This window comes from Urocitellus parryii, chromosome 5, assembly GCF_045843805.1.
Source record: "Urocitellus parryii isolate mUroPar1 chromosome 5, mUroPar1.hap1, whole genome shotgun sequence".
Classification (NCBI taxonomy): Eukaryota; Metazoa; Chordata; class Mammalia; order Rodentia; family Sciuridae; genus Urocitellus; species Urocitellus parryii.
Window position 1 is genome coordinate 4,560,944 of NC_135535.1, and position 25,273 is coordinate 4,586,216.

The 25,273-nt window shown below is 57.6% G+C and overlaps 1 protein-coding gene across 2 annotated transcripts in view; it reads left to right on the plus strand.

The window, feature by feature from the left end:
- Window positions 1-20,064, plus strand: part of Kiaa0930 (KIAA0930 ortholog) — a 35,390-nt gene extending 15,326 nt beyond the window's left edge. Inside the window, exons 2-10 of one of the 2 annotated variants that reach the window (XM_026394350.2) lie at window positions 8,612-8,760; window positions 11,647-11,772; window positions 11,855-11,932; window positions 12,259-12,360; window positions 13,562-13,702; window positions 14,256-14,450; window positions 16,892-17,054; window positions 18,190-18,348; window positions 18,787-20,064. In XM_026394350.2, coding sequence (XP_026250135.1) covers window positions 8,612-8,760; window positions 11,647-11,772; window positions 11,855-11,932; window positions 12,259-12,360; window positions 13,562-13,702; window positions 14,256-14,450; window positions 16,892-17,054; window positions 18,190-18,348; window positions 18,787-18,827 — 1,154 coding nt within the window. In that variant the 3' untranslated portion in view covers window positions 18,828-20,064. The remainder of the gene's footprint in view (window positions 1-8,611; window positions 8,761-11,646; window positions 11,773-11,854; window positions 11,933-12,258; window positions 12,361-13,561; window positions 13,703-14,255; window positions 14,451-16,891; window positions 17,055-18,189; window positions 18,349-18,786) is intronic. The other variant, XM_026394349.2, reaches the window with a different exon arrangement.
- Window positions 20,065-25,273: the final 5,209 nt, after the last annotated feature.

Genomic DNA, 25,273 nt, shown 5'->3' on the forward strand with positions numbered 1-25,273 from the left:
TATGTCATTTTAAACTTCTTTTCTTTAACTTTAAAGGCCTCTAATGTTGGTCTGCCCCACTTTTTTGTGTGTGAGGGCAGGGGGGGGGGTGGGCTGGCATGAAGCTAGGGCCTCATGCACCCTGGGCAAGGGCTCCACCACTGAGTGTCAGCCAGCCCTGAGCATCTGATGTGTGCCCACTGTCCCCATAGATGTTTTACCAGTGAATGTCCCCATTGCAGGACAGGATGTCCCTGGTCCTACTTGAGACCTGTCAGGCAGTCTTGTCTTTGCAGATCCGACAGGTAGACGACACAGGGTGCAGTTCACGTGTCTGTGTGAAGGTGAGCTGCTTTTCATGTTGTGAAGGCCAGTGTCCACTGTTTTCTTATGCAGTGCACAGAACTCCGATTGTGTTAAGGTTGGCCCTTGTTCAGGAGCCACTTCTCTGCCAGCGTGGGGTTGGTTTTTGCTTGCTGTGCCGAGGCCTGTGGAGGTACATGTGTCTTCTTCCCCTGTAGGGACTAGTTTTTATGTAGTTTGGTTTATTGTTCTTTTTTTTTTCTTTTTCATATTTTTATTGGTGCATAATAATGGTGTGTTTGTTGTTGCATATTTGTAATTTTATTTTTTATTTGCCATATTTTTAATTTGCCATTCTTTTGCATTCTACTTCGAAAGGCTTTTCCTTCTCTGAAAAAATTAAAAATTCATGTTTTCTCTTTTTTCCTTTCCTGTTGAAAGTTTTGATCTTGGCTTCCTGAGAAGCTGTGCTGTGGTCCTGCCAGGATCCATCCACTCGTGTGCTGGCCACCGTGCTTTTCTCCGTCCCTCAGCCCGTCTTGTGTGCTACTTCGGGTTAGGAACATTTACTGTTTCCTAAAGACCCTGTGGTAGGAACTGAGCCCACAGCAGTGAGCGCAACAGCCCACGGGGAAAAACACCGAGGCCCGCGCCACAGGTCCAGCCGGGCGTTCCGAGGCCCTGGCTTGGGTGGCAGGTCTTGGCACTGTGGCCCAGGACAGTCTCAGCTCTTGCCCTTTTTTCCTTGTGGTATGGGCTCTGACCCCAGAGCATTTTACCAGTGAGCTCTGTGCCCAGGGCTTTTCATTTTGAGAGACAGAATCTCAAGGAGTCGTCCAGGCTGGCCTGGTGTCTCCCTGCTGAGGAGCCGGGACTGCCGTGCAGTCCTTTATGTATCATGTGGCTGACTTTGTAGTTGCGATAGGACCGTGTGCCTGCAGAGCCTAAGGTGTTTTCTGTTTGGATCTTGCAGGAAAGGCTGGGGACTCCTGTACGGAAGAAATGGGTGGAATGCCTCTTGTGTTAGATGCTGACGAGTCCCACGGGGAAAGGCCAGAAGCCGGATGCCGTGTGGTGGCCATTCAGAGGGGGAGGTTTCAGAAGGTGGTGATTCTGTACACAGCCTGGAGCGAGTGGGGAGGCCGAGCTGAGGCCTGGGTCACGTTCTCACAGTGGGGCAGGTGTAATGGCAGGGTGGAGATGTGTCATTTTGGCGCCGTGCTTGGATCATGTTTGAAAACAGAATCAGTGAAGCCATACAGCTTGCCGGGTCTGAGGGTTCCACGGGCGAAAAGCAGTGGCAGAAACGGACAGTCTGTGAATCGGCAAATCTGCCCAAGAGAGTGGCGACCGGAAGGTTTCTGCCGGAGCTGGGGTCAGCGTCTGATATCAGAGACAGAAGCCAGGGGAGGATCTGGGGTGAGCCTCAAATGTGTGAGGCTTCTTGAAGTTGCAAATGGCAGGACTCACCCTGTAAGACTTAGAGGAGGGGGAAACTTACCGGCAAACCTCCCCGGCTGAGGCTGGAAAGGAGCACCAGCTCCAGGTGCAAGGCTGCCTCTGCCTCCAGCCCCTCCTCCACAGCTCTCCGCCCGTTCTCCCCTTTTTTATTTTCTACTTTGAGACAGGGTCTTGCTAAGTTGTTGAGGCTGGCTTCGAGCCTGCGATCGCCCTGCCTTAGCCCGCGAGTTGATGGGGTAACAGCCTGGCTGTCTAGGATGTCGTGACGTGACGAGAAGCCCCACAGAACTCTCCTGGATTCTCCTGGCTGTACTGGCTTTGAACACTGTCAGCGTGTCTCTCGGGCAGAGCGCCTGCCTAGCGTGTGCGAGGCCCAGGTTCCATTCCCAGCGCCGCAAAACCGAACCAGACCAGCCCTTCTCTCGGCGTGTTAAATGAACAGATCAAATGAGACAGAGTTGCTCCCCCGTGACTTGAGGGTTCCGGCTGAGAATGTGGTGGGCCTCTTCATCTGTTCAGGTCCTTCTGTTTTAGATTCTGAAGAACAGAAGCCCCCGTCCCCCTCCACCAGGAGAGTTGGCTCTGGCGCTCTGTTCCCTGCGTGTTCTGGTGCTCCCGTGGACGGCTGGTCTTTCAGCTTCCCTGCCTGTGTCCTCCAGGGCAGGTGCTCACCGCGTCACACGGTCCACAGTGGCGTGGCTTTCCCCCCAGTTGCTGTTGTTCTCAGTACGTTTTTGTCGCCTGATGGTAATGTCCAGCATCTTCAGAACAATGCTGACAATAGTGGACTGCGATGATCAATTTGTTTCTAACTCTGGAAGTTAAGATATATCAGTTTAAGGAAGTGTCTGTTTATAGAAATAAACAGATTTTATGGAGGCTATTTTTTAAATTTTTAAATCATTACTTAGTATTTTTTTTAAATTTTTTTTAATATTTATTTTTCAGTTTTGGGCGGACACAACATCTTTATTTTGTATGTGGTGCTGAGGATCGAACCCAGGCCGCACGCATGCCAGGCGAGCGCACTACTGCTTGAGCCACATCCCCAGCCCCATTACTTAGTATTTTTACTTGTGATACTGGGGATGGAACCCAAGGCCTTGCACATGTTAGACAAGTGCCTTCCCACTGAGCTATGTCCCCAGCTTTTTATTTTATTTTGAGGCAGGGCTTTGCTAACTTGTCCAGGCTGGCCTTGAACTTGTGATCCTTCTGCCTCAGCCTCTCGAGTTGCTGGGATCACAGGTGTGCACCACGCCCAGCAGACTATTTTTTAAAAATCAACAACGGGTATTGAGTTTCATTGCGTGGTCTTGGCCCAGCCTCTGTGAGATTTTCGTGTGTAATTTCTCTTTTGAGTCATAAATAGATATAAATATATATAATACTTTTCCTAATATTGGGCCATCTTTGTATTACTGACTAAATCCTGTTTGGCCATTAGCATATATTTTAATAGATTTCTGGACTCTGTTTAGTACTGTATGTAAAATTTTTTTTTAAAATATTTATTTTTTAGTTGTAGTTGGACACAATACCTTTATTTTTTTGTGGTGCTGAGGATCGAACCCAGGGCCTTGCTCGTGCCAAGCGAGCGCTGTTCTGCTGAGCCACAACCCCAGCCCCTGTATGTAAAGTCTTTATGTTGATATCCTGAGATCCGGGATATTGATGTGTAATCGTACCTGAGAGAGAGTCTGTGTTACCTTTGGGGTTGATATTATCAACTAAAAAGAATTCGCAAGTTTCTGAGGCTCTGAAAGTGTGTGTGTGTGGCTCTGGACGGTCCGAGACCCAATGGAATCGCTCTCTCGGGGACACCTCGTGGCTGCTGCTCCAGTGTCCTCCAGCAGAGTGTGGTGCGTTTTTTCCCCCCTGAATACACGGCCGTCCTTCTGATGGCCTTAGCACAGCTGGCTGGAACCTTGTGGGTTAGTGGTCCAGATGGGCCTGGGAGAGGTCTCAAGCAGTGCCCCTCAGACCCTCGGGTTTTCCAAAGGGTCCAGCTGGTAGGAAGCAGCCCAGTGGTTAACATAGCCACGGAGTGGTTGTCTGTCCAGGAGCGCTCACCGGCCCGTGCTCTGCCCAGCCCCTCCTGCGCTCTCCCCGCTCTCCCTGGAGGCTTGCTGGCGGTGCTGGGTCAGCAGTGTGGGCCAAGTCTGTTCTCGATCCTGGTCTAACGGAGCCTCTGCAGCCTGCGCTAGCATTGTGAAAAGCCCTGAGAGGTGCAGAGGCCCCTTTCTGGTCAGGTGCACTTGAGGGGTCTCTCTATGGGACATGATTGGTGCTTACTTGGCATTCTGCGGGAAGTGGCCCCCACAGCACCCATGGACAAGGCCGGTGTCCTCCTGGCTGGCCTGAGAGGCCCACTGTGAGCCACCCCCATGTGTTGAGTTGGGAGGGCAGGGCTGGGGCTCAGTGGGGGGGCCTGGGAAGCACATGTCTGCCACACTCCAGGTCCCAGCTCTGAATCTCCCCCGAGTCCCTCCATCCCCAGGTTGCTTTATCTCTGGAATGAAGACCGAGTTTCTATTGGGCCCAGGCCTCCCCATAATGTTGCCTCGAGGGTGCAGTGATTGACAGGAGTTCTGCCAGCCACTGTCACTGCTCTGCCTTCCTCACACCAGTCCTGCTGAGCAGCTGGGCTCCCTGTCCCCCGCTCAGTGTCCTGCAGGATGAGACAGCACCAGCAGAGAGCACCCCAGATGAGGGAGGCCTGGCAGCACGCCCCGCTATGAGCCTCGCGCACTCCTCCCTGAGCTGCTGGTCTGCGGGGGGCCTGCAGGTCTGTGATCCAGCGAGCGACTCGGGCAGGCCCCTGGCTGGGGTGGGGGGCACGACTGGGCTGGTGTCCCAGCTGGAGCTGGCAGGGTCAGTCCTGATGCAGCCAGTACTCGTGGCTCATGGACTCTGTGTTTGTGAATTCGCCCCTTTGCTGAAATCATCTCTAACCCCCAATCAGTACTGGGCACACTTTTGTGGTTAGTGGTGGACATTTGGAAAATGTGTCCCCTGCACACTGGTTCCCGGTGAAGGGTGCAGGAGGAGACCTGTGTCCTGCCTGTAGATCTGAGTCTGTGGGCCCACGTGGTGCCGTGGGACTCACACCTCCTGCTTTTTGTGGGTGACTCATGGTGCTGCCCGGTGCAGTGCCCAGATACTGCCTGGCCCAGCACAGGAGGGCCAGGCCATGCGTCACAGAGGTGTGTTCAGTTGAGGAATGAGCTCCGTGTGGAATAAAAGGCCTTTGGACAGAAACCTGCCTTGAGGCCATGAGTGGTCACTGGTGATGGCATAGTGACCAGAGGCTACTGGAGCCTGCCCAGTATTGCCCCCAGGAGCAGGGTCCCGTATGCTCATTCAGTGCTAGAGGCTCTGTTGTGGGACACAGCCCCTGAGGACCCCAGCCCGGAGCCTGTCACGTGGAGCGCAGCTGTCCGTGGTGCTGCCTGAGTAAGTCTGTCTGAGCTTCAGGGGCTGCATCTGCTCCAGGAGTCCATCCCCTGGATTCCAAGGTGGCGTTCCCTCCAGCCAGGTGGCAGGTGCCATGGTGTCGATACTGGGGGTGGAGATGCCAGAGGCGCAGAGGTGAAGCGGCAGAGCCTGAGCCTCTCAGTGCGTTGACCCCCGACAGGGATTAGCTGGGTGGTGACTGTAGGCAGGGGGGTGTGGCTGGAGGAGGTGGGTCACCCAGGAGGTGCCTGGGGGTTTATATTCTGTGAGCGGAGCTGCTTCTGGGTGCCACCTTCCCAGCTGCTTTCCTCAGCCACACATTTGCGCCATGATGTCCTGCCCCACCTCATACCCCAAAGAATGGAGCTGTCTGTGGACTGAGCCTCTGAAACCATGAACCTTAAAACTTTTCATCCTTAAAACTGATCTTGTCAGGTCTTTGGGTCACAGCAACGAGAAAGCTGCTGAATGCAGGTAGACAGGACGGTGGGTTCTGGAGACTAGGAGGCTCCCTACTGGAGGGCAGCCCCTGGGGCTGGACCCAGGGGACTAATTGCTGGGCAATGGAGGCCTGTGTGTCCCTGGCAGGCTGGCTCTTCCTGCTGGTCTTCCCTGCTGGCACTAGATAGAACAGTGCTGGCCATGCTGAGCTGCGTCCCACTGCCGACAGCCCTGGGTTCTTGGAGCTCATTGGCTCGGGCTGTCCTGGCCCTTACATGCCTGGCCCGCCGTGGCAGCAGAGGGAAGGTAGTGGACTGTGACATGGGCCTGCACCTTCAGCACAGCGGGTGCTGCAACTCCCAAGCCCAGAAGGGCAGAGAAGCGGGGCTCAGCCCTGGCACCTGTGTGAGAATCGGGGCTTCTTTGGAAGCTCACAAGTCAGAAACCCTGAGGATGAAAGGGCTATAGCCCATGGCCCGCGCTCTTCTCTGGTCTGGTTGGGTACTGCATGTATTCAACCTGCATTTATTGTATGCTTGCTGTGTGCATGGTGCTGATCTGGGTCCTGAGATCTAATAGTAACCAAGTTCCTCCTCTGGGAACACCTTCGTGTCAGTGCATGGGTGTGGAATGCCAGGTCGTGATAAGGCTCTGATGGCAGCAAAGCAAGATAGGGGGTCCCTGTGGACATGTTTAACAGGGGCTGGGGGTCTCTGTTAAACATCTTAGGTGACATCTAAGCCAAACCTGGAGGGATGGGGAGGGGCTGGAGGAGGAGGAGGAGGAGCTTGTATCCTGGCCCTAAAGGGAGTGTGTACGGCACTGTGGGCAGCCAGCGTGGCCAGGGAGAGGTGGCCAAGGGGGCCGACATGGAGTGCTTAGGAAGGACTCTGGACTTTTTCCTGATTTGATGGGAAGGTCCTAGGGAGAAGGCAGGAGAGGGTCTTGAAGTAAAGTTCCAACAGCTGCAGGGGGCAGCCTGGCCATGGGGTAGAATCGGAGGCTGGTTTACACGACGTGTTGGCAAGGAGTGTTGCCTGCTGGACTTTCTGATGGTCTCACGGCTTCTGGGATGTGTGCTGCAGGGGTGCTTATGGGCAGGACCAGCATGGGGCCTGGCACACAGCACTGTGGCCTGCTGACCCAGGGTGTGGTCCCTGGTGGGTGGGACCAGGCCCTGTGCTCCAGAACCCTGTGTGTGCCCAGCCACCCTGCTGGGAGTCCCCACAGGCAGGTGGCCTGCTTCAGCTGCCTGATTCCTGGAGCCCAAGGAGATTGGCTGAAGCAGGGATGGGACCTGCTGGATCCTGCTGGGCTTGGAGGTTCCTGGAGAGCCACCAGCAGCAGAAGGTGCCAGGGCCCAGACTCCCCTGATCCTGCCAATCCTGCCTGCACCCCTGGGGCTGCAGCTGCCTGCTGAGTGCGTTTTGGACCCGTCTCAGGTTCAACAGGTTGCTGAGCACCGAGATTTCCCAGGAGTCTGAGTGTGGCACTTGGCAGATCTGTCTCCAGCTCTGTGAACCTGGGTGCCACCTTCATAATTTTGGGAGTGGCTACTGAGGGTTGAACACAGAGGCGCTCTACCACTGAGCTACACCCTTAGCCCCAGCTAATTAGCAAGAAAAAGGCCAGGGGTGTGTAGCTCATTGGCAGAGCACCTGGGCTCAATCTGTAATACAGAAAGAAAAAAAGACCCAGCCTGTGTTTAAAGGGCCAGAGGTTAGTCCAGGAACAGCTATCCTGCCTTTGCCTAATTTTGCAGGGCTCTGGTGGTGTGGACTGTGCGTTGCATGTCGGGAAAGTGGGGCAGGAATTCAAAGGGGTGAGATGTCACGGACATTGGTTCTACCTGGTCCTTTTGAGCCTGGGCAGCTGTCTGTGCTGTGGGGTCTCCTGGCCTGTGCTCCTGAGGCTGACGAGGCTCACTGACCTGGACCCCTCCCTGAGGGAGTCTGCCTTTACCCTCCTACTTGCTGCTCCTGTGTCTGGAGGCCAGGCCAGGCCAGGCAGGGTGTGGGAGCTGGCCACGCCAGGGCTAGACTTGAGCCCTGGTTCTCTGGCTAGTGGTGTGGCTGGGGCTCTCTGCTGGGGTCTTAGCAGCATGGCTGACCCTCGGGAGGTGGGACCTGGGCAGGTCCTGCTCATGCCACTGACAGCCAGTGAGGCTGGGAGACGGTCCCACTGGCCCTTAGGTTCTCCATGTCAGAGCAGGGACTGGGTCCTTCCAGCAGCACAGTACTAGGCCTAGATCAGAGTGGCACTGGGGTGGGAGGGGACAGCAACAGCTAGCGCACCAGAGGTGAAGAGGGCTCCACGGGGTGTGTTGGTTCTGACCAGGAGGGAGGAAGCCCACCTTGTCAAGCCTGCTATTCCAGGAAGGGCTCTTCCACCCACCGTCTAGTTCACCTAGCTCAGGGGCTGAGCCACCTGCCCACTGTCACATAATGATGTGGCTGCATTGGAATGGTGACCCAGTTCTCCTACCAAAACCTGTGGGCTTTTTCTTCTTGTGCAAAAAAAGATGACAAATATTTATCAAAAAGAAATACCCTCTGTAATGAAGTCTGTGCAAGAATTAAATAAGCAGCCTGCGCAGGGCTCCTGTTTGCCTGGGAAGCAGCTGGCAAAGGGCGGCTGTCCCTTTAAGTCAGATTCTCCGTGGGAATTGCCGCAGCAGCTCGGGCTGGCGGGTGGAGGTGGGGACGCCGCAGCAGCGGTGGTGGCAGTGGTGATGCCTGATGCCGCCTCCAGAGCCCGACTGGGTCCTCCAGGCTCCCTGGGGCCGGCAGCCCAGCTGCTGTCTGACTCACATGGTGGATCGGTTGTGGGGGACAAGGAGCCGCCGGAGCCGGCCTCCGGGGGGCGCTCCAGCCTCTCGGGTGCCTGGCGGGCGGGCGGGCGGGCGGGTGTGGGGCAGTGGGTCAGCTGCTGGGGCTGGGCGGCCGCTCACGGCTCTGGCCTCCCCCTGCAGGGTGCTTCAAGGATGACCGAATCGTCTTCTGGACCTGGATGTTCTCCACCTACTTCATGGAGAAGTGGGCCCCGCGGCAGGACGACATGCTCTTCTACGTGCGCAGGAAGCTGGCCTACCCAGGCAGCGAGGGCGGCGAGGGCAGGAAGGTGGGTGACCCGTGCGAGGCCCGTGCAGGCCAGAAGGACGCCTGTCGGGGCTGGGGTAGAAAAGCTCTGGGCCCAGCCTCTATCCCTAGCCCTCCAGCCTGTTGCTGTCTGCTGGAGTCAGGTTGCAAAAAATTCTTTTTGTGAAATGTTGGTCTTTTCCTCAAGGCAAAGGCTACTGTGGCCAGAGGCTGGGAGAGGCCAGGGCCCTGGGAGGCATTCAGAGAGGTGGCAGCTCTGGTCAGGAGGCAGAGGGGAGGTCAGTCTGTGTGCCCTGGGGAGGCCTGGTGAGGCGGGAGAGGGTTGGCAGAGATGGCACATAGAGAAGTGAGAGATGTGAGCCCTCCCCGGGGAAGAGCAGCCTGGGCCCAGGACTGACGAGTTTGGAACAGGAGGGGCAGGGCTGCCTGCAGGTGCTCTTGAAGATGTGGGGGAGTGGAGTCCCACAGGAGCACTGTGCACCCATGGTGAGCCATGTGCAAGTGCCCTTTGCCCCAGCATTGCAGCATAGAAGTGACCCAGAGCTGGCCACTGTCCTTAGGAAGCCCCCTGTCTTATGGAACAGGCAGACATCATGGCCAGTGTGTACAGAGTCACCAGTGCTCTGATGGTGGGGAGAACAGAGGGCCAGTGGGGGCCGCAAAGGAAAGTAACATCTGCCCACAGGATAGCGAGGAAAGCTGTGTACTGTGGACACCCCAAGGGGAAAGACTAGCACCTGTATCATGGGAAGGGGGTTCCAGGTACCTGTGACCCAGGGTGTGACAGTGTGTGACATATGTAACATGGCATTAACATAGTGCCTTTCCGGGTAGCATTTGGTGCAGTATGTGGAGGGCCAAGACCTGCCCAGAATCCCTCTACACAGGGCACTTTTTATAGCTCACCAGGCTGCAGTGCAGAGGATGCCCTGCAGGGGGCGGGCTGGGAGCACAAGCACGGAGCCCCGCCCCATGGAGAACTAACTGCAGACCAGCTTTGTTTGCTGCGCCTGCGCAGCAGAGTCTTCTGCAGCAAGCATGGAGCCAGCTCCCACCCCTTCCCACTCCTCCCTATCCTGTTGGTACCCGGTTGTCATGGTAACCATATGGGCTAGTGGAGGAGGGTGGATGGGCAGAGCCAGTGCTGCAGTGTGGGTGGGCACAGGATGTTGGGATCTCTGCACCCTGCTGCAGGGACACGTTAGGGATCCTGGCCCAGCCTGTCCCAGGAGTGTCCTGGATTCCCTACACTCTGTTTACACCACCCCTGGATGAAATACTCCTGGTGGCCATTTTATCCCTGGCAGTGATGAGCACTGGGGCACCTGTGGCCTACTCTGCTGGTGGCCCATGCAGTGTGCCACTGTCACTCCCATTGATGCCCTCAGCAGTCCTGGAGTACAGATTATCTTAAACCCACTCACAGGAAAACCAGAGCTCAGGGACAGGAAGGAGCCTGCCTTGGATCCCACGACGCGGCTCTGCTCCATCCCCTTTTCTCTTGGAGTAGGTTTTCTTGAGCGTAACAGGAATGCGGGAAAGTGCACCGGCCAGGCCAGCGTGCATAGCTTGATGGTCTCTCTCAGTGGGAACACCCGGGGTCGTCAGTCCCCAGATCCAGGCACACCTGAGGCCCTGGCCATCCTCGGCTACCTCCCTCCCCCAGGGCAGGCCTGGCTTCTTGCACCCCTGGACATGGAGTTGCTGCCTCCTCGGTGTCTTCTGGGCTGTGTCTGTTGACTCAGGTGGCTGTGGTTTATCTGGCTGCTGTGGTTTATCTGGCTGCTGCATGCTGTTCCCCTGAGTGTACCACAGCCATCCATCTGTCCTGTGGGTGGACATCTGAGCAGCTTCCAGCACATCCTTGGACCTGTCTTGTGGTGCACACTTGGGCGCTTTGCTGAGGGGACTGCTCTTTCTGCTGTCCAGGGTGCGTGGTTCTGATCTGAAAGTAGCCCCGCGCTTGCGCCTCGTACCTGTCCGTCCACTCACTGGCCAGCAAAGACTTGCAGAGCCTCCACCACGTGCAGAGTCCACCACCCTGTTTGGGGCTGTGTTCTCTTGGAGGAGACTAAACAAATGGGAGCACTGGAGGCAAGGAGAGTGGCCCAGCAGGGCCATGAAGTGTGACCAAGAGCAGCAACAGCCTGGGGCCCCAGGGACCCAGTTCAGAGCTCAGGGGACTTTCTGTTGCACAGGCCGTGGGAAGTGGGAGTCCCGCCTTAGGACATCCTTTCTCTTGCTGAGGCTGAAGCCTCTGGCACCTCTGCATGGGTCTCAGCTCCACCTCCGGGTACCCAGACCTGCACCCCTGTGAGCAGCCCGAGCACTCCCTTTCTGGGGTGGCTGGTTCCCCTTGATGCCCTCTGGGCCTCACCAGGATCCAGGACAGGAGGCCTCCCAGCAGGACAGATGCATCAAAACCTCCTTTTGACTTTTCCCTAACGTTCTTCTCCATGGAGAGGTGCAGGTAGATGCTCTCATTTCTCTTTCATGTGTGCGTATTATTTGACCTTCAATAAATTTGACCTTCATCTGTTACAATGGGACTAATGACACTTGTCTTCTAGGAATGTTGTTAGGTCAAAAAAATAAATAATTCGCAAAACATTGAACCCAACCCCTCCTGGCCACTGTGAGCTCAATAGATGTCACAGTCATTAGTGACACTTAGCAGATACGATCTTTTTTAATCATCACAATAACTTTGAGTGGAAGATGCTGGCCCGGTGCAGATGAGGAAATCCAGACTCCAAGAGGAGAATGGATGCCCTGTGGGTCCCAGAGCTCGAGCGCTGGGAGTGGAACAGTGGGAGTAGGAGGCCTTGTCCATCTTGGGCCTGCTCAGCGCCATGGTGGGGCACAGGTGCTCAGTGGCCAGCACATTCACTCCCGCCCGGTGCTGTAGCAGGCGGATGCTGAGCCCGAGGTGGAGGTGGAGGTGTACCGGCGCGACTCCAAGAAGTTGCCGGGCCTGGGGGACCCCGACATCGACTGGGAGGAGAGTGTGTGCCTGAATCTCATCCTGCAGAAGGTAGGAGCACGGTGGGTGGGTGGAGTTTGCATGGGTGTGAGGGAAGTGCCCCCTCTGCACACTGACCTGTGCTCCCTTCCAGCTGGACTACATGGTGACCTGTGCAGTGTGCACACGTTCTGACGGAGGTGACATTCACATCCATAAGAAGAAATCCCAGGTGAGCCCAGGGTCGAGAGCCCCCAGGCCTCCCACCTGCCACGTCAGTCCAGGCTGCCTGGTGTTTAGGCTGGAAAGACTCCTCCCCCTCCCCGCCCCTCCTCCCTTCCCCTGGGGGGAGAGAGGGTCTGACTGCAGAATGCCTGGGGTCCTGTGTCCCATGCAAGGAGCATGCAACCAGGTCTTGGCACACAGCTCCTCCAGAGTGGCTCCTTGGTTTTGGACAGGCTCTGAGCAGTGTGGCCATACCAGCCCGTACCTGGAGTGGCCCTGGGCCAGCCCGTGAGGTACCACCTCTCTCAGCCCTTGAAATCTGCTTTCTTTCAGCAAGTGTTTGCATCTCCCAGCAAACACCCCATGGACAGCAAAGGGGAAGAGTCCAAGATGAGTTACCCTAACATCTTCTTCATGATTGACAGCTTTGAGGAGGTGAGTTGCTTGCCCTGGCTGCTCCCCAGCTCTGTTCCGGGAGGCGCAGGGCGAGGACCTTCTCCCACAGGAGGTGTGGGGCTGGTGGTGGTCCAGAGGCTGGCCAGCGAGGCCTCTCTTGCTGGTGTCTGACTTGGGGCAGGAGAGCTCACCCAGCCTCATCTAGAAAGTGAGTGTGAATGTCATGGCGTGTCCTGCTGGCCCATGGGGTAGATGACCCAAGGGCTGCTGGGAGGGAGAGCACCTGGCAGACTCACAGTGCGTGCCTCCTGGGCGGCGGGGAGTCTTGGTCGTCTCCCATGACCACAAATGGGCACCTTCCTGCCCCACCATCAGGAAATCCTGGTGTGTCAGAGAGGGTTGGGCTTCAGGAGTCACCTGGACCAAGACTGTGTCTAAAGCTGGGAAAGCCCAGCTCCCTGGGCACAGGGCACTGGGTGGAGCAGAAGGGAAGCCACTGCCTCTCTCTCAAGGCCCTGGATGGTCCCTGTGCTCACCAGGGGTTCCCTGGGAGGGTCCACAAGGAAGGCGGGCAGGTCTTTTGGGGCCTCTGAGCACCTGAGGCTCAGGAGCTGACACCCTCCCCACCTCACACAGCAAAGCTATTGGCATCTGAGTCTCTGGCTTTAAAACTCACATCTGGGGCTGGGGACAGCTCAGTTGGTAGAGTGCTTGCCTTGCATGCACAAGGCCCTGGGTTCAGTCCCCAACCACCCACACACACACACACACACACACACACACACACACACACACACAATCTGTGTGCCAGCCCCAGGGATAGCAGCTCAGAAAGGCAGCCAGGTGGTCAGTGTGTCAGTGCTGCTGAGCCTTTGACTTGAGCCCAGGGACCAGTTCGCATAGCTGGCCCGGGGAGGTGCCCAGCGGCCAGGCCAAGTGGTAACCTGTCTCACTTGCTTGCAGAAGAAGTGTGACGAGGGGCCTGGCCGTCCTGTGGCCCAGCAGGGGCCGCACCTGTAGTCCTGGGGTTCCTGCAGTCAGCCCTGCCCAGTGGGAGGCTGCCCCAAGTCTGGGGGACTGGGCAGAGCTGGGGGTCAGGACGGCTGTCGCCTTCTCCATCAGTGTCTTCACCTGCAAACTGGGGCTTTGAAGCAGGCTGTCCCTGCAGCTGGGCCCGGCTGCGGTCCCAGTGGTGGCAGCGGACACTCCATATCCCCCCGTCCTCCTTGTGCCCCCTCAGGTGTTCAGTGACATGACCGTGGGGGAAGGAGAGATGGTGTGTGTGGAGCTGGTGGCCAGTGACAAAACCAACATGTTCCAGGGGGTCATCTTCCAGGGCTCCATCCGATACGAGGCGCTCAAGAAGGTGTATGACAACCGAGTGAGTGTCCGCCTGGGCTCCCCCCACCCCCGGCTCCCTGCGTGGTCTCAAGCCTGCCTACGGGCCATGCCTGTCCCCCGGTGCACCTGTGGCCCTGGGCCACGCTCAGCTGGCCCCTGCTGGCCCAGCCTTGCCCTCCAACACAAGGGGGTCTTTCTCTGCTCGCTCCTCACTGTGCCATGAGCCCCTGGCTCTCCCTTGCCTGTTCCTGGGGACAGCCAGCCACAGGGTGAGGAGCCCAGGCTGCTCCTGTGTGGCAGGGCTGCTGGAGACCAGAGCCTCTCCCAGCCTGGGGTAGGGGTCAGTGTTTAGGCCGTGTGTGCTGGTGCCCTGTCCTAGCCTGCTACTGCCCTCTTGTGGCACAGTTTCCAGGGCAGCGAGAATGGCACCAGGGGACCGGAATACCTCCCCACGCTGCACCTGCCAGGCTGGGGTCTGCCCCTTCTCCCACGGGCAGCCCACAGGGATGGTCACCCTGGCTGCTGTGTCCCTAGGGGAGGCCTGAGGAGCAGTCCCCACCACACTGGCTCAGGCCACATCCCACCTGCTGCAGGTGAGCGTGGCTGCTCGCATGGCCCAGAAGATGTCATTTGGCTTCTACAAGTACAACAACATGGAGTTCGTGCGCATGAAGGGGCCCCAGGGAAAGGGCCATGCCGAGATGGCAGTCAGCCGTGTGTCCACTGGTGACACGTCCCCCTGCGGGACCGAAGAGGACTCCAGCCCAGCTTCACCCATGCATGAGCGGGTAAGGGCTACACAGCTGGGGGAGGGGCCTCCTGTCCCTCGGATTTGCTTCTCACATGTCCCCCACCCCATAGTCCCTGGGAGGTAGGTACCGTCACTCCCACCCACGAGGAAGCCGAGGCTCAGAGATCTGGGGGCCCTGCCCGAGGCCACACAGGAGGCTGGGCCTGGGCCACAGCTCGTTCTGCTTCTCTGAGCTGTCAGTGCAGCCAGGGGCTGTGGACAGGAGAGTCTGACCAGAAAGCCAGGCCTCGCCCTGTGCGAGCCCAGCTGGACCTGCTGGGTGAGGTGGCCACATGAGACTGGATGTTGAATCAGAGGGAGGTGAGGAGGAGCTGGCCTTCCTGCTGCCCACTAGGTGGGCAGAGAGCACAAGCCCTGGGGCCGCCGGCTCCTCCTGTGGGTAGGGGGCAGGATCCTACCCACAGGCCTGGAACCCAGGTGGCTGCCCAGGTCACACACCTCTTGGGGACAGCACTGGGCCCTGGGCACTGTCCGTCCCTAGGGCGGAGAGCTGAGGTCAGCAGCAGCTTCACCCCCAGGGCCAGTTGAGACCAGGCTCTGCCCACTGGCTCCCTTGACCCTCCAGAGCGAGGGCCACTCGGAGCCGCGGGTCCTGGAGGAGGCGGCAGTTTGTGCACTGGGCCCAGGGGCAGCCTGCCCAGCCCTTGTCCAAAGACGCTGTGTGCTAGGGACCGTGGTGTGTCTGCCTCTTCCGCTCCAACCCCAGCTCTCTCCTTCAGACACCTGCCTCCAGGTGTGAGGGAGCCTGTGGCCCTCTGGCTGCTGGGGTGCTGGGCTGCGGCCTCAGGTGTGTGTGTCACGGCCCGGGAGCTTGAGGCGAGGGAGCACTGTGCTTTGATTCTGTAAGAAGGTCTTAACCTCGATTGTCTCCAGGGCTCAGGGCCGGCTTTTCTCTCTCCTCACAAGCTCTTCCCTGCTCCCGTCAGTGTGTTTGTGAGACAGACAGATGCTGCTGCTCGGGAAGATGGTGGAGTCCAGGTGGCCTCTTGTCCCAGGAACGGAGGCCGTTCATATTTCTGAGATAAGGGGTCTGATTTTTCCTGGCCCTAGACTGCCATTGGGACTCTGAAAAGATGGGTGTAGCTAGTGTTCATGTGGAGTTGTGGCCTGGTCCCTGGGCTGGACCAGCTGGGTGCCGAGTGGCCACAGACGTGTCACCAGGCCTGCCCAGCCTCGATTCCCCAGGTGGTGTGGCTGTGAGGGGTGAGGCAGCCCCAGACCCTGGTAGCAGGAGGCCCTGGGCGCTGGGGTCACACGGGCCAGCAGCCAGGCCTGAGCTCTGGGGACCCTGCTCTTTGCTGCCTGTCACATGTCCTCTTAGGCCCGAGGCCACCTGTGACCAGCGCGGACCACGAATGCAGACTGTGTGCTGCAGCTTCTGTGTCTGTTCTGTGTCTTTTAAACCTTCGCGGCTGGGGAGGACCGTCCGGAGCCCAGCGGCCGCGGGACTTTGGTGGATGTCGGAGCTGTGACGAGGAGCCGACGGGCTCTCGAAGCCTCAGTCCCAGCCCATCTTGCCGCCCTGATTCTTGTTTGCATGGGGAGGAGGGAGGAGATGGGCCAAGTTCCCTCTGCCTGGAACGCCCTTCCCCCCCTTCTTCACCTGGCGAACTCCTACTCGTCCTTCAAGACCCAGCTGAAGCGCGCCTCCTCCAAGAAGCCTACCCCGATTCCCCAGGCTGCCAGTCCCTTCTGCCTCTGTGCTCCTGTGTCCTGTGCTTCCCGTTCTCTGTCTCAGTGGCCAGCATGCCGTCTGTGGTTGTCACTCTCTGAGTCTGGCACCCCCAACAGACTGTGAGCTCCTTGAGGGCAGGGACCTGTGTCTGTGCCTGTGTGTGCCAGCCTGGCCTCAGTGGCTGTGGACGTCAGGAGGAGGGGACCAGTGTGCTCTGGCGGGAGGAGTGGAGATGAGCTGTATCCTGCTTCTCAGGAAAGGGACTGGAGTCAGAGGGTGGGGCCTCACAGTGGGAGGACACTAGGGGGTGACCTGGACTGCAGTCCTGTTTGCCGTCAGGCCTCTGGCTGACTTAGGCAAGTCACGGCCGCTGTCTCGCCTTCCTTTCCTGATGGTCAGATGGGCCAACTCCAGCCCCTGGCCTGTAGTCAAGGCTCCAGGGGGCGGGTGGGGCTCGGGCTTGATCCCTGGTTGCCCCTGTCACCCTCCCTGGGTGGAGGCCAGGAAGAGGCACCCTGCATCCTTCCTGGTGTCCGTGGGCTTCCTCCTTGGAGGGCACTGCAGCCAGGCGTCCTGCCCTTGCCTGGTGGCTGCACTTGAGCCAGAGCCAGCAGCGGCAGCCCAGTGGCCACTCCCCTGGGGCTCAGAGCTGGGCTGTTTGAGGGACAGGATGTGAGCGGCCCTGGGGCCCTCAGACTGCGGCTGCTCTGGCTGCTCCAGTGACTTGGGCTCCTTGTTCCCAGGTGACCTCCTTCAGCACCCCCCCAACCCCGGAGCGGAACAACCGGCCTGCCTTCTTCTCCCCGTCCCTCAAGAGGAAGGTGCCCCGGAACCGCATCGCCGAGATGAAGAAGTCTCACTCCGCCAACGACAGCGAGGAGTTTTTCCGGGAGGACGACAGTGGAGGTGAGCCTGGCCCCAAGGCTCGGCGGCTGCGCCGTGGGGGCGCTGGCCGGGGTCTGGGAGTGCTGTGCAGATAGCCGCGTGCCACCTGGGTCGGGGCAGCCGCTGCACACAGCCCAGCGGGCACTCAGCTAGTCCTGGCTCTGGTCCTGTTCACTCCTGTGCTGTCATAGCCAGCGGGCCTCACGCTGGGACCTTCCGTGGTGGGTGTGTCTCAGGGTCGCCCCCATCTCTGCTCAACGCCCTGTTCTCCAGGGACAGAATCACAACTTGCAGGACCCCCTCAGGCTCCCGCCCACAGCCTCCAGGGCAGCTCTGCCCAGTGTCCAGAGGCCCCAGGTCCCTCAGCCGACTGTGCCTCTCACTGCCAGCCCCTTCTCTGTGTCTTCTCAGTGACTACTGCTGCCAGCAAGCTGTGCAGCCAAACAGCGGGGTCCTCTTCTGTCCATGGTCAGGGAGGCCACCGGAGGGCTTAGAAGTGGACTTCCAGCACGGGGAGGGAGGTCCTGCACACTCTGCTGGTGGGGGCTGAGTGTCCCTCAAGGCCAGGCCAGCGGGTGTGTGCCAGCCCATGCCGGATCGTGTGAGAGCAGAAGTTCCAGGAGCACCGTCCCACGGGGGCCCCAAGGGAGCAGGCGGCAGCACTGATGGGGCTTGGAAGCTGTCCTTGTCCTGACCCTAACCCAGGGCCATGACCTTGACCTGCTTGGACCAGCCTCCCCTCCACTGGCTTCTTCCCAGCTCAGTGGGAAGTGCCCGCAGCACCTGCTCTGCCTCCAGGGGCAGCTCTCCTGCTGGGCCCAGAGCACTGTGTCCTGCTGCCCCGTGGCCTGCAGCTGGCAGGGCCTAGTTCGAGGGTCAGACAGGGCACAGGGAAGCAGAAACCCTCAAGGAGACTCAGCTAGATACCGAGAAGGGGAGGCTGGGAGCAGCCAGGGAAGTCTCCCTGGAGGCAGAGGGTGGGAGGAGGGGCTTGAAGGTGAGGAGGCAGCAGCTCTGGGGTGCATGGGTGCTGTGGGGGCCGTCAGGAGTGCCCAGGACACAGCCGAGGGGGTCCTGGCCTGGACTGGGGGTTTGCTCCTGCAGCTCCTGCCGAGTCCCCACTGCTGGGACCCTGATCTGGTTTTCTGACCTCCAGCCGACCTGCACAATGCAACCAATCTGCGGTCCCGGTCCCTGTCTGGCACGGGACGGTCCCTGGTCGGGTCCTGGCTGAAACTGAACAGAGCCGATGGGAACTTCCTTCTCTATGCACACTTGACATACGTCACTTTGCCGCTGCATCGAATCTTAACAGGTGAGGTGGTGGGGGCGGAGGTCAGAGCCCCTTCTCCGCAGTTGTCCAGACCCAGGGTCCTGTGGCTCGGGGCCGTCTCCCCGCACTGCTCACCCCTGCAGGGTCGGGCCTCCTGCTCCAGGCTTCAGATGGGCTACAGCTGTCCCCAAACCAGGGTGCCCCTTTGCACACCTGCCTGCACTTCTTGCTGTCCCTCTTGAATGGCTGCAGTCCTGGGTGTCATGTGGGCGGGGTTTGGCTCCCGGCCTGCAGCCTCGAGGGGAGCCCTGGAGTGTGCTGCTCCTTCCTCGCCCTTTCCAGGCTCTGCAGCTGCTCTGGGCACCTTTCCGCAGGGCAGGTGATGGTGTGTGGCCACTGTGGGCTCCTGCTAGGACCCGTTGTGGCCAGGCATGGTGGTCGAGTGTCCCTGACCCCCCTGCCCCTCCCTGCTGGCCCTAGACATCCTGGAAGTCCGGCAGAAGCCCATCCTGATGACCTAGAGTGCGTGCAGCCCGCTCGGAGCCCCGGCCCTGCTCAGCCCTGGGAGTGCTGCCAAGTGCCTACCTGTCACCGCCACCGGGGTCTTCTGTGACAAGCCAGTGCTGGAGCCACAGCCAGGCGGGGCCACTCGACTCCCGGGGCCAGGGCCGACTCTAGAACACCAGCCCAAACTGAAGTGCCTCGTACTCCTCCCTCTGGCTCTCCCGCCCTGTGCCGCCACTCGCCCGCCTCTGGAGAGCCCTCTGCATCCAGAGGCCAGAGACACCAAGAGGCCATAGGATAGCCAGCATCCAGAATGTGCCCAGACCCACTGACCTGGCTCACAGCTGACAGAGCCGGACCCACACCCGGGCGCTCCGTGGTCAGACTTTGTGTCCTTAGGGAAGCCCAGCTGAGGATTTTGCAAAGGGGTCCCGACACACCTGGGCCTCCAGCTAGTCCAGCTCAGCCTCCCCTAGTCACCACTGTCATAATAGGTTACTGCAGGAAGACGGGGAAGATGGGAACTTGCTGTTGGACGCTTTGCCCTGGGCTGGAGCACCTCACTCACACCCAGTTCCAGAACCGCCTGAGCCAAGCAGATCGCCCTGATTCCGCCAGAATGGCCTTTCGCTTCCAGCCAAAGAACACCACCAACACACAACCTCCGACCCGGACGCGTCCCGTTCTGGGCCTCGGCTGGAGGGTCCCCTGGAATTTGGATTCTTTGGGCAGGTGGGAGGGCTTGGTGGTCAGTGTCTGATGTGGGCTGGGGTTGGCCTCCCCTCAGGAAGGTTCTAGGCATACCCGCTGTCCTGAGGCCGGAGGGGGCTGGGCATCATTTCCTGTCCTTGGTGGTCTTTGGCTAGTGTGCTGGCCCCTCAGACCAGCTCCTTGGGCAGAGTGGGGCTCAGCTGGGTGTGCACGGCAGGTGCAGCGGTCGGTGTGCGGGCTGCCAGCCTGGCCTTGCCCTAGCGCGAAGGAGCCGCATCTGGTGACGCGCAGTGTGCTCTCGTGAGCAGAGGCCTCCCCACCCAACAGGGAATAAACTGGAAGCTGGGTCTCTCTGTTGCTGTTTTGGTTTGAAGTCCCCCATACTGGAGGGCACCAGTCGTTTAAGACCCTCTGCAGGCCGCAGAGGCAGACGGGAGCATGTCTTCCTGCCTCTGCGTTCTGCGGGCTCCGGGAATGGGGCACCACTTCGGGGCTTTCTCCAGATTTTGTATATTGTTATTAAAAGCGAGCTGTTGCATTTCACCCTGCCTCCGTCTGCCCGCTGTGACCGTGGCCGGTTCCACCTACCTCACTTCATCTCCAGGGTTCAGTGCACCACGGGTCAGGGCGCCGTCGGTCCTTCTGCCTGGGGTGGGTTGGTCATGGGGTGGCTGCTCCAGAGGCTCGCCACCTCTCCCCCTTTGTAATGACCTGTGTCAGTGTGGACCTCCAGCAGCGTCCGGCCCAGGCTGGAGCTGCAGCTCAGCTCTGCTGGTTGCGCCTAGCCAGCGTCCTAGGGCAGCAGAGTCAGGTCAGGCCCCAGAGTGCCTGCGCAGAGCCCTGTCCAGCACGCTCTTCTCCAGGGGTGCCTGATGCCGCTCCCATCTGTCCAGGATGGCCAAAATACACCTCCTGCCTCAAGAACTTTCTCCCTGCTCCTTCTGGGCTGTGGACTTGTGGACTGGGTCTCGGAGAAGTAAAGCCCTGATGTGTCTTCCATGGAAGGACAAGGCAGTCCAGGGCGGCAGCAGGTAGTGGGTCCCCACTGTAAGGTGGGGTAGCTGTGAGGAGCTGCTGAAGGTACGTGGGAAAGTGCTTGCTGCACAGGTCACAAGGTGCAGATGCGATTTAGGTCACACCTGTGGTGTAAGGCGCGTGAACAGGGCACGTGGTGGCGTGGAGCACCAACGCCAACACTTAGGTTGGGTTGTTGTTCCCATCTTAGGCGAGGAGGCAGCTGGAGGGGCTCAGAGCGCTGCCAGCACTGCGCCACAAGCAGTGGTGACAGAGTCAAGCTGGGCTTCAGCTGCAGCGTGGCCCACAGCGCGCTGCCCGGGACACGCAGGCACTCTGTCCTCAAACCGAAGCCCTTCCCCAAGGGGACTTCTGAGGCCTGGCCTCCAACACGCTCAGGGGCACTTGACAGCCAGACTTGAGCTGTCACTCCAAGTGACAAATGCTGGCTGGAACCAGAGCCCACCAGCCCCAGGTGGCACGCTCTTGCTTCTTGAAGGCTACCTTTAGCTTTTCTGGGAATGCCTGTCTCCTGAAGAGTGGAGGGTGACAGAAGCAAGCATACAGGTCCCCACTGGGGACCTGGAAGCTTTCCTTTGAGGAAACTTAGGTGTCAGCTTTTAGGACATTAAGAAAACTGAGGGTGGGTTTCTTTTAAGTGTCCAGCTCCTGCACTCTGGCGGGGCCATGTGCCTCCATCCCAGCCTCCGGCAGCACTTGAAAGAGCAGGTGGAGCAGCTCTGCCTTCTGAGGTCTTACTGGAACTGCTAGGGGCCTGCAAAGCGGCCAGGCTCACTTTTTCAAAAGAATATTATTTAAAACACAACTTAGCAGGGAAGTGGTCAAAAGAGGACAAAAAGCAAGCACTCCCCAGCCCGCAGCACGGCGGGGAGGGCGGCGTCTGGCACTCCTGTCAGGAATCGGGTTTCTGTGCAGCCGTGAGACCAGGAGGGTGTGCTCCTCCTGTGGCTTCTCTCCAAAAATCCAGCTAGAAAGAAATGGGATTTTTTCCTGTTTACTCACAAGTACATTAGTTAGTAGGAGACTTTAGAAGGCATTTCCATCCCTGATCCTAGTGACGGAAAATACATGTAACAGTGTCGTTCCTGGTAGATTTAAATCATTGGCCAAAATTCTTTAAAGGCCTTTTTTTAGGTATCTGCCAACTTGATATTGAACTTGGTGGGTTTCACCCAGAAATGTTTGCAGATTTCCAGGTTAACTGGAATTTCACATCCAGCCTCAAAAACCAGATCCCTTGACCTCTCCCTGTCAGGCTGGGTCTCATCTTTGCACTGGAAAGCAAACTACTTCTCAATAAAACCATCCTAACAGGGCTGAAGGGAGTCTTTGGAGGGCTGGGCAGCAGCCCCTGCTGGAGAGCTGCTCCAGGTACTGCCCTGTGCCCTGCAGAGCCCGCTGGGAGCTGGGGCACCCCGACCTGCGTTCCCTACTTTGCTTTTCACTGACTAGATACTAAATGAGCCTCCGTGGAAACAGAACCCACCAGCCCTCTCTGAGCCCACTTGGCCGCCACGCAAACCAGACCACTGGACACCTGTAGCTGGGGCTGGGTGGAGCTCTGTCTGCAGCAGGTGGAGCCCGGAGTGGAGCAGCAGGGTCACTTAGCTTACAGTTTCCGGTCATATTCCCAAGGCAATCAGGTCTTCCATTAGGATTCCGGGCCATGGCCTGGGTCAGTCAAAAGCAGCAGCGACCCTCCGGCTCTGCTGAGCAGCTGGAAGCGTTGTCTATTAGACCCTCTTTTGACTTCAGTCCTCCACTTTGCAGGTCAGAAAGTTTGTAAATGGGAATTTCTTATGGTTTCCAAACTAATTCTATGTTTGAGAATGGTTAAATCTGCAAAGAAAATGTTGAGGTTTTTTTTTTGCCACTTTGAGGCATAACTCATGGTTTTTACAAAATGTATTTTAGCAAAAACATCATGCTGGCACACAGTGGGCATGCTGGCATGCTGATTGTCCGTGGTGTTTCCATAAAGGTCCCAGCTAATTGATGAGCCATCTTCCACCTCCAGCACAAGTCATCTCTAGGCAGGATTTGCAGTTCCCTCAGCTTTGCTGTATGATTTCATGTTTTTCTTTGGAAAGTTGCTTTGCATATTAAAGTTATTTTCTCCTGGTTTCCTCTAATCTGTACCTACCTAGTGATTTTTTCTGTTGTGCTCGGTTCAGGCTATTGCAGATGTTAGAGCAAAGTGATAGCTTAATGATGGAAACTGGGTTTGCCCCAGAGTCCTGCAGTGGCTTTGGGGGATGTGCTGGAGTCCTGCAGAAGGCCCCCAGGTGCTCTGTCTATGTTCGTGCTAGCCATCTGGGAGTCTGTGACCGGAGGTGCCATGTTTACAAAGGTAAATCCCGAGACATGTTTCAGGCCCAGCTCCCCGCCCTCAGAGTGGTTCACACCCCCACAATCGTGCCGTGGAGCTTCCCAACTCCTCGCAAATGTGAGCAAATCCTGGAACAGAAGCTGGGTCTGGCTTTGGTTTGGGCATGCTCCCAGTAAGAGGTTTGGGAGCAGGTGCTCTCCCTGCCTGGCACTCCACAGAACGCACCCTGCTGGGCGTGCTCACAGGGGTGCTTTGATCCTCCCAGAGGCTGCAGAAAGCCTCAGAACCACCTTCCAGGGAATGTGTTTTTATTAGGATGAACAACTTGCCGCAGAGTGTTGGGTAAGGCCCAAGAGACTGAGAGCTACAGAATGGAGACACATTTAGGAATGCAGGGGGTCTAGCCCTCTGCCTTGGAAACACCAGATTGAAAATTTCTTGACCTGGCATCTCCAAGGGCACACTGCAAAGTGGAAGCAGGAGGGAGGTAGATCAGAAGGGGGACAAGACTTCCTTGTGGTCTGAAGCAAATCCTGTTTCTGTTAAATAACCAGGAAGTCCCTTCAAAACAGTAACCATCTGGCCTGCTCTTGAAGGCCGATATTCGGGTCTGGCCTTCCGACTGGTCTGAGCTGAGGCCACGCCCGCATCTAGCAGAAAATGCTGCCTGGAAAGGGAACCTGGTACTGGGAAGAGAGAAATGAAAACTGGGCCACCCAGCGCACGGCTCAGGAATGTCTGTGGGAGTAGCTGTGCAGACAGGCTGTGCTCTTGAGCTTGGTGTTAAAATGACGAACAGCTGGAAAATCTGGAGGACCAGGGAGGTGCCTGTTTGTAGGGGATGATTAAAGAAAGGGCCAAGTTGTCTTTCCTTCACAGCATCACTGACCTCCTCCTGCCTCAGCCTCTGCGTGAGTGATGCGTAATAAGATTTTTCTTTTCTCTTATGTGGACGAAGGGTCTTTCATCTTGGAATGTGACTTAATAAAACAATTAGGTTGCTCAGTTTGAAATAATTTTGAATAAACAACTTTGCTCAAAGGACTTTAGGTAATTCCAGAAACCAATTTAGTCATTTAATGGGCATGCACATAGGTTCAAGGGCAGGCTGGAGGGAGCCGTGGGGATCCACACCAGGACACACCACAGTACCTAGGCTGGTCATCTAAAGACAGGGCAAGGGTCTCCTCAAAGGGAATGTGGCCTACCACTTGCCTCCCAGGACACAGTGATGCAGGCCAGAGAAGGCCGTGTACCAGTAACTCCTGGCCCTGATGATTACTGCTGGTTCCTCCAGAGCGTGCCAAGAGGCACTGCGTGGTCTGAGCAGGAGTCTCAGGGAGGGAGTGTGCGTGTGTGTGTTCCTCAAGCTCGACTTCACGTTGGGTTCAGCTGTTCAAACCTAATGGCTGATTATGACAATACTTTGAAAGTAGTGACAGTGGTTGTGCCACTCTGAATGAACTAAAAGCCACATCGAATACTTAAAAAAAAAAAAGTGTGGATTTTATTGTGAATTACACCCAGTTTAGGTGATGATTGGGCGGGCCTCGCCCGAGATTCTGGTTCTGTAAGCCTGGGCTGGGGCCCAAGGGTCTCCATTTCCAGCAAGCTCCCAGGTGCTTCGGGCAGGCCCAGGGCCACACCTGGAAACCCTGTGGTGGGCAGGGCAGGGCAGGCCAGGCGGCTGAGCACCTCCTGCAGGGCTGGGAGCTGAGCATAACCCGCTCTTCAGCCAGCATCTTTGGTGCCACTCAGTCGCTCCCTCCAGACGTCAGGAGTTCAGGAAAAACACCCTGATATATTTTTCAAACAAGGAAACACCTTCCAAATCAAATAAATACTTAATTACTTAGGAGACTTCAAGAGTACAAACACAATTCCAGAGTACTGCTGATTACGGAATTTAATCTTGTAGTTTTCTAAATCACCCCGTATTTTAAGTGACATAAATTTGCAATGTTTTCCTTGATCCTTTTTGTTTCTGCAGTGCTGGGGACTGAGCCCAGGGCCTTCAGCGTGATAGGCAGGCGCCCTGCCACTGGGCAACGCCCCGGCCCAGGTTTCCTTTTCATTGAGGAGGACCAGGAGAAGCCGTGACCACGGCATCATACCCGTGTGCCAGCCAGTCAAGGGCCTACTCCTACTGTTTTTAAAGCAATCTGATATAGCCCAAGGCCTGAGCGACTTTGGGTGGCCTCGTCCCACCCACAGGAGTCTGATACATACACAGGTCTCTAGATTAAGCACACGTCCCTGGTCATGCTGTCTGGGAGGCTCCTGCAGCTCCTCGTTCTCTCCCTTCCATTCTACCTGAGTAGTATCCAGGCCAAGTGTACCAGAGAGCAACATACAGTGTCAAACGCAGTGGCTTTTGTTTACTTCCCA